Genomic DNA, 8,644 nt, shown 5'->3' with positions numbered 1-8,644 from the left:
CCTAGTTTGACAGAGTTGGATAACAGAAATCTAGTGGTCAGTGGGAAGGGTGAAGAATTCATATCTTGTCCTGCGGCCCCATCTTACAATAAGAAAATCCAGGTTTTGACTTTTGATATTGCAACTACACAATATTTGAAATAGAGAACATGAGCCATATTTTCAAACCTCCAAAGTGCTAACTTCAAGTTTGTATGTATGCAGCATAATAGATGAATGAGCACAACATTTTCATTGCTGTGAAATAGATATCTATTTTTCTCACACCTCCTTTCCTCTGTCATTTTCCCATGTCTTTGCTCCTGTAGCTGTAAATAAATTATAGTACAGGAGAATCAGGATGAAAAGATGGCAGCCATGCTGTTACCAACGGGTCCTGATGGCTTGCGGCGGTTCACTCGCGAATCCTTGGCTGCCATGGAGCAGCGGATTGCAGCGGAGCAGGCCAGGAACACCAAGGTTTGCCAGGAGGCTCACAGGAACGCAGAGCCACTCAAACCCAGGCCCGACCTGGAGGCAGGCAAGCAGCTGCCTCGCATCTTCGGTGAAATCCCTCCAAAACTTATCGGGATGCCACTGGAAGACATTGATCCGTTTTACTACAAGAACCAGAGGGTGAGAGTCTCCGTCTATGTGATCGAGTAGTAGCTACACATGTCTTACCATGGATGGGTTTATAGTTGTATTCACATACAATACATATATATACATTTGTACAAGTTGTTATATCAGGACAATAACTAACCACTATGTTATGTGTGTCTATTAGTATATCTTTCTTTTTTCTACACCATGAAACAAGTTACAAATTTAAAATCAATTATGACAAAGCGGCCATTTCCCCCCCTAACTTTATAAAGTGATCTTTGGTAGCTTGAAAGGCACTATATAAATTCAAGTTGTCATTATACAATTAAAGACAACATTATAGTCTCAGGGTACTTTTCTTGAAACTTTCTGGGTTAGGGTTAGTGAAATTCTCACATTCATCTTTTCAACCAAAAAGAACCAGAAGTTAAAGAAAAGTTGTTTTACTCAATTCGTGACATCGACAATTAAAATTGATATTAACTGTGATGCTCTTGCGTAAAGCGCTGTTCTTTCTCGTTCTAAACATACCACGGATTTGGACGAGCTGTATATTAAATGATAAATACAACTCTCATCTGTACTTGTAAACATGATATGGTAGCGATGTTTTCACTGGAGTGGTGTTTTAGAGCAGCTTGCTGAGGCGCAGCAGTGACTGCATCTCTTTAGATCTCTTGTGGATGCAGAAATAGGATTAGCAAGTTTTGATTTGCAGAGTTGGTAGATCAGGCTGCTACCCATTAATGGGCCGCTTATGGAGAGATGAAAAAGGTCGTGGCAGTCATTCTCAGGGTCTCTTTGTTTTGGCATGTGATGCGCTGCTGGATGGGAGGATTATCCAAAGAAGAAAAAATATTTAAATAAATGTCACATCTGTTGGGGAGAGGTTCAGCTTGCTTGGAGTTGCCTCCATTAACTCAACTGGCCTCGCGGGCTGTGCGTGTATCGGTGCTCGCCGCTTTCTTGGGAGCAGAAGTGCTTATGGTGGAAGGCAACACAGATGGTAGACAAAGATGCAGTCTCAACACAGAAGCTATAAAATCCTGGCTGCTGGGTAAAGAAAAAGGCCAAACTGCTGCTCTTAGCTGCTGTCGAGTTTCTCTGCAGATGTAACACAAATGTTCCTGTGATTGGACTATTGGTTTTGGAAAAATATATCTATAATTTTACAGGTCCTGTTATAATTTATTTTATGTACAAATTGTAAACACAAATATTGAAACATGTTTTTCCGATGAATGATTTCTGTTTGTTTCTCTCTCTTTTTCAGACTTTTATAGTAGTTAACAAAGGGAAGGTCATCTTCAGATTCAGTGCCACGTCTGCAGTTTACATATTTACTCCATTTCACTTCATCAGATCGATTGCCATGAAAATTTTGGTCCATTCATATCCTTTTGCCTTGCTTATGTTTATTGATGCCACAGCCATTTAAAATAACCATGGTTGGTTACTTCTACATTTGTGAGTTAGTTTGTGTTTTTAAGGGTGATGTAAAATCAAATTTGAAATGTAGCAATAATGGGTCAACATCTTCTTTGGGTAAAATGACTGACATATAAATAAAATTAATATATTTAATTATAATAATCTGTCAGTCTTTCCAGAACAAAATCCTGTGAAAAATGTCCACCAAAATATAAATTGAATGTCCTAGTTAATTCTCCTAACACACCTCTTTGCATCTCAAACTGGCACATAAGCCAATTTCTAATATTTACTGATTCCCCCCGCTAGATTTCTATTGGATTTTTCCATAGTCCCATTTTGGAAACAGCTTTGTATTGGTCATCTCTGGCTTCACAAAACAAATCCTCTCATATCCCTCTTTTAATCTCTGAAATGAAATAAGAGCAAGGCGATTTCACGGCATGTGACTGCTGCCTATTAGTTTCCAGATAGCTGATTTGCACTTTACATGCAGGGGGAGGTCTTTCCTCTGCATCTCATGCAATGTCATAGATTAAACAGCACCAATTGATCAAATGATCTGTTAATTATTCTCTTAAACATAATATAAATAACTAAAAGTTGCAATTAAATAGTCTAAGAGTCCAAATATCAAAACTGTATAATCGTTTTGCAATAAAATTCACATTGCGGAATTTAGTTTATGAAGGACAATTTGATTATTCTTATTAATTTCCAGTTATTTCTCCAGATTCAAAAGAACATATATGTTTTAAAGTTGGCTGTTTTTTATGGTTTTATTTATCCATAGGAGAGAATGATATCATTTTCTATAATCTGCTTGTCCTGTCGTTATAATGCCATTGGCACGCAAAGTATATCCTAATGGATGTGTGTCATAGGATTATGGCAAACATTGTGATTGTGTTACTGTGTTGGTGACAGTTACACATGTTTTTTAGTGACTGACTGTAAATGATTTTTTTTTGTAAACTTTCCTTAACTTCTCCTCCACATTGTTTAGCCTGTTCATAATGTTCACTATACTGACCAACTGTTGCTTCATGGCCATGTCCGACCCGGCACCATGGACCAAGCACCTAGAGTAAGTACATACAGTAAAGTCTGCTGTGAGTGTGGGACAGAAACTGTGATACGTGTTCTAATGTCGAGCTTTGCTGGGATTTGTTGCTTTAACAGCGATGACTGAAGAATCAGTTCACATGTAAGTAAGATGAAGCATGTAATATTTCCTGTAGCCCCCAAACAAAAGCATGAAATGTGGACTGACCTGTGAAAAGTCTCCAGGAATATTGTGCTTTGCATGATGTGGAAGGTGCAACTCATCGTCACCATCATCAGTGGGTCAGAGGAATGTATAGCATGTAGCATAGCATGCTATCTGCACTCACAAAGATTGTTTCTTTCTTTTAATTTTTGCATCAACGCAGCGTTAGTTTAGCTCAAAATGTGAAAAGAGCTCGCCCTGTTCTGTCTGAAGGTCACCATGAGGTTACCAACCAGCAAAGACTACAGGAAGTTCCTGATATAGATAAAGAAATACTGCCGCATATAAACCCCCATAAAACCATAAATGGTCTTTCACATCAGTTATAGTATATACAATTCAGATTGAATAAACAAGTTATACAATGTTCATTTTGAGCAGTAGAGGTCATACTCAGCAGATTTCTTTACCTTCAGAGCAAACTGGTTACTGACAGATTTATATTTTTACTATACCTGAGAAAGAAACTGTAAACAAGCACAAATCAGTTCATACTCTATGTTTTGGTATATGAATGAATCACTGGAGTCTTCACCATGTCCTTTTTGCCGTGCAAAGCTGAATTTTAACTAGTATATATATTTTTTAGGTTATAATATTATTTATATAGTCTGACTAATATGTTGTTTTTTCTGAGAGCTTATGCTAAAGATAAGAAATGTAATTAAGTTTTGGTATTTTGCAGTTGAACCATAAACTTTATATAAATAACTATACATTCTTATTCAGCTCTCTGTTCTGTCGTAATGCTTTTTACAGATTGGTAATATTGAGCCTGAAATGCATTTGCATGCAGTTTTTTTTTTAAGCCTAATACAAAGTGACCTGTCCCAGCTGAAATTCAGGCATAATTTTCCTTTTTGACACAAAGAACACTAAAGGCTGAGTCATGTCTCCTCTAAAGATGCTTTCTCCATCCTTTCTTATGGTGTGGTTAGAAAACATCTTAAGAATTACACAAAGGTAGATTAAATTGATCTCATATGTAAAACAGATATTGGCCAGATAAGTCAAAATTGCAATTTCAGAAACGTCTATGATTTGCCGAACTTCATCATTGAAATGTCTGTGAAATGATCGATTTGGCCGATAAATGAGTCGGGCTCTAGTTTTTTATGACAAACTGTTTTTAACCTTGAACATTTATGTCATGCACAGTCAGCGATACTTCTCAGTTATTCAATCCTACAAATCATTTGTATTATCCAATGAATTTTGAGTTGATAGTGTTTGTCTTCCATTGTCAATTCAGTTTAATTTCTCATAGTATGTTATGTTGTGGTTTATTTGAATGCTCAAATCTGTGCATCGTTGTACTGAGTGTTAACTTTGATTTGCTTCCTCCTCCATGAATATTCTCTAGGTATACGTTCACTGCCATTTACACCTTTGAGTCAGGGATAAAGATATTGGCTAGAGGATTCTGCTTGTTGCCGTTTACCTTCTTGAGAGACCCATGGAACTGGCTGGACTTCAGCGTCATTCTCATGGCGTAAGTAACAATGTCATAACTGATTGTTAATCTCATCTGACATTTATTTTCCATTAGCTGTGGCTACATTGTGCAGATGAGGGAAATCTAATTTAAAAAGTCATGTTTTGTGGGATAGTTTTTGTGCTGTAATATTATGCAGAACCAAAACCTGTCCCATCTTTCAGTGTTTTTTAGTAATGTCAAAGTGACCGTAGTCAGTCAGTCATCCTGAGTGCTGATTTGAAACACCATGAGCGATAAGCCTATTGTGGGGGTCGTAGGTAAGTGTGCCATGATCCCATGATGCAGGTAGACGATTAGACAGGTGACCTCTCCATGCTGCTGCATTGTCTGAGACCAATCATCCTGATAGGACGTTTGCTTTGTTTAGAAACAGGGAGACAAAATCACTTGTACTGGTTATTCTCTGAAAGCTGTCACTACCTGAAGTGATTAATCTGTTTTTGATTAATTATGGTTCATTCAGCTAATTCCTCTGTCATCTCCTCTCATAGATTCAGAGCACATGTTAATAAAAGTTAATAGCACTACTGTGCTGTTTGAACTCTCAATGATACTATAAACAATGTTTTTATCTTAACAATGGATCTCACAACTACATGCATGTGTAAAAAGTTGTTAGGTTATTATAGTTATCAACTAATAACCCTCTTACGACACGAGTAGCATTGTTTCCAACCACAGCCGTTATCTACTATTTGGCAAAAGCACATTAAATTAAGACATTTTCACTTTGTCCCTTGTACCAAACAAAAGTCAGACAAACAAAGAACCTTTTTGGTGAATTAAGCGTTACAAAAAAACTGAGCTAAAAGAAGAGTGAATATTGATCTTTGTCAAGAACATTTGCCAGGTGGATAGAGACATAATAGCAACTAAGTACTAATGTTCTGGATATATTAATAGGCCACTGTTAGCCTCATCAAATAATGTGTCAGTGTACTATTTACAGCTTGTTGCTTTTACCCTCAGTGTCGAGAAAAACATGGAAGATTAGTTGGTGTAGATTTATTTAAAGCCACCAACTCATTCTATAAGATCTTTACATTATTTGTGTATATATGTAAGTCAATGATTGATTGAAACCAAGACTTTAACCTCTTTTAAATCAAAAATGATACCCAGATTATTAAGAAGTAAACTGGGTAAAATGGGTGATTGACTCTTTTTCCATTACCAGGAGATGAGTTTACGTTTACGTTTTTTCCCCTTTGTGGGTTTTGTTTGACATCACGAGCGCACCAACAACTGATGTTCTCTCTTACCTTGTTGTCTTGCCAATGTAGCATATTCACCTGTGTGTCACATTTCCATCACCGCTGATCGGATACAAACCTGTGTCTACTGTTATCTTTTGACCCTGGACTGAATACAGATTGTATCCATTCCCATTGCAGACAAAAGCCAGATAATACTGGATGTTAATAGGTTATTTGATCATTGGAAAATAGGCTTTATTTATTTGATTGAAATGTATTGATGAAGATATGATGAAGTGTTTTAAAGATATGTTGTTATGCTGGTGTTGCTGCTGGTCATATAGAAGACCTTCTTTATTTAATCCTCTTACTGTTCAAACAAATTTACAGATATGTGACAGAATTTGTAGATCTTGGAAACGTCTCTGCATTGAGAACCTTCAGAGTTCTACGAGCTTTGAAAACCATCTCAGTTATCCCAGGTAAGATGCCCATCACATTAACCCTCCATGTTCCTGTGTCCGTTTAAAACCAAAGTTGAACATATTGTCTTGTGTCCTCCCTGAAGGTCTCAAGACCATCGTTGGTGCCCTGATCCAGTCTGTGAGGAAGCTGGCAGATGTGATGATCCTAACCGTCTTCTGTCTCAGCGTGTTCGCCCTCATTGGGCTGCAGCTCTTCATGGGGCTCTTGAAACAAAAATGTGTCCGTAATCTTGCACACTGCGTCAACTCCTCCTACAGCGCCAACACCTCCTTCTTCTGTAACAACAGAACCTGGAGCTCCAGGGATGACTTCCTTAGCAGTGAAGGTCAGCGGAAACAAAACACACATCAGACCTTTTCAGACAGAAAGTTTGCCTTTCAAATTTGAAGAAAGCAGCAGGAGATTGTACGGGTCAGACCCTTTCACAACTACAACATTCAGGGGAGGGGTGGAACTTGGGTAGATACCGCAGGGGGAAGGACATAATGTATAAATTCTGTTAATTTATTTTGTTGACAGCACATCCATACTTCCGTTAGCCCTTATAACCAAAAGCTCTTGAATCTTGCTTATTAGCATTGTCACATTTAACTCCTTTCAAAAATGTCTGGAGTTCAGTGCATGTCTGAAAGCAGCTTTATATTTCCCACATGTACAATGTGTAGTGCCAGTATTATCAAATTACGTTAAATGAAAAAAATTCTACTGTTTCTTTAAAGTTCCTATTTCCTTTTTTTTCTAGATAATTTCTACAAAGTTGAAGGAGAAAAGGATGCCTTAATATGTGGATATGGAAGTGATGCAGGGTAAGTGAGTGTCCTTCTTACTGCTTGTAAATCATCTGTGAGCTATCACGTAATATCACAATGTTTAACGTCTAATGGCTTTTTATACTACGCACGTCATGTGTACAATTGGATTTAGCAGCTTGAGCATCAGGCTCGGTGCTAAAATAGTTTTCACAGACCTACAAAAAACAGACACAACAACACATGATACACTTTCGGCCTCATATTTTCAATCTGGGACTTAATGTATAGAGCAATGATCCCACCAGAGGGAGGGGTGGGGGTAGCGTGAGAGAGGGCACACAAGACGACATGTGGTGTGGATAATCACCCAGTGGAACTGGAACCCTTTACTGAGAAACATGGAGTTGCCAGCTGGAGAGAGGGGGGGTCTGTAGAGATTTCGTAGTCTCAAAAGCTCTATGACATGATTAGGTGAAACAGGGCGAACTGGATCACTTCAGATTGATATTCTGTTATTGTTGAGAGGAGAGGGTGCACCCGTTTCTTCACGTTTAAAGCACCATAAACACTTGGACACTAACAAATTCTTAAAAGCTTTTCCTGATTAAAAAAAACTGATTTTAACAGAAGAAAGTTAAATATTAAGCCTCAGTATCTTTCTCAGATGCAGTGTCTGTAAATGTTCACATTTTATGTGTAAATTGTTGCACTTTGTTCCCAATCAAAGGCACAGTGTGGAACCATCCAAATATTGCTACTCAGCCTTACGCGCTGAATAATCCTATAAATCCAAATGCTTTTGAAACAAGCACAACAGGATGACTCTGCCCCTGCCAGGCCCAGTTCAAAGGTTATAGTGAACTAAATACCCATCTGTGTGAATCTGAAATCCTGCAGCTTCAACAAATGGCTTCCATTAGGTGCTCCAGTTAATGATACATGATAATGCCTCAATGACAGCAAAGGTAGTGGTGTTTTTGCAGGGATTTTATTCCTTCATTCTTAAAAGGTTGTTCTATATAGAACCTGATTATGTTTTTATATTTTGGTAAATAGTAACACCTACAAAATAATACATTACGGAAACATTTAACACAGTTAAACCCTGGGATTCTTTAAAAGCAGAGGGACAGTTATATTATATATTATAGTACCTAGTTTTAATAAATTAACAGAGAAGGTGAAGACACCGTGGAGGTTGTTACTTATTTTTATTGGCTTCACAGTGCGGCCAACCCTTTATTTTTTTTCATATCCCTCTGCAACCTGTCCTGCAAAAATACAGGGATTTAATCCACAAAGAGGTAAAAAAATTGGTTCAGTAATTTGTGTTCAACTCAGGGCAAAAGTGGATGCGCTCGTGGGCATTCAAGGAGAAACGATGTCATTACACTCCCTTAAATAGTGGGTCAGTAAGATTTTA

The 8,644-nt window shown here is 37.8% G+C and overlaps 1 protein-coding gene across 2 annotated transcripts in view; it reads left to right on the top strand.

Annotated features, from left to right (window-relative positions):
* The first annotated feature begins 348 nt into the window (after nt 1-348).
* The window catches only part of LOC133017886 (sodium channel protein type 4 subunit alpha B-like), a 34,969-nt gene continuing 26,673 nt past the window's right edge, over nt 349-8,644 (top strand). For both annotated transcript variants that reach the window (XM_061084130.1, XM_061084129.1), the window contains exons 1-7: nt 349-615; nt 1,862-1,980; nt 3,017-3,106; nt 4,653-4,781; nt 6,374-6,465; nt 6,552-6,794; nt 7,212-7,275. In XM_061084130.1, coding sequence (XP_060940113.1) covers nt 349-615; nt 1,862-1,980; nt 3,017-3,106; nt 4,653-4,781; nt 6,374-6,465; nt 6,552-6,794; nt 7,212-7,275 — 1,004 coding nt within the window. The remainder of the gene's footprint in view (nt 616-1,861; nt 1,981-3,016; nt 3,107-4,652; nt 4,782-6,373; nt 6,466-6,551; nt 6,795-7,211; nt 7,276-8,644) is intronic.

Source organism: Limanda limanda, chromosome 13 (genome assembly GCF_963576545.1).
Source record: "Limanda limanda chromosome 13, fLimLim1.1, whole genome shotgun sequence".
NCBI lineage: Eukaryota > Metazoa > Chordata > Actinopteri > Pleuronectiformes > Pleuronectidae > Limanda > Limanda limanda.
The sequence above is the reverse complement of the archived record's forward strand: the minus strand, read 5'-3'. Positions and strand labels throughout refer to the sequence as shown.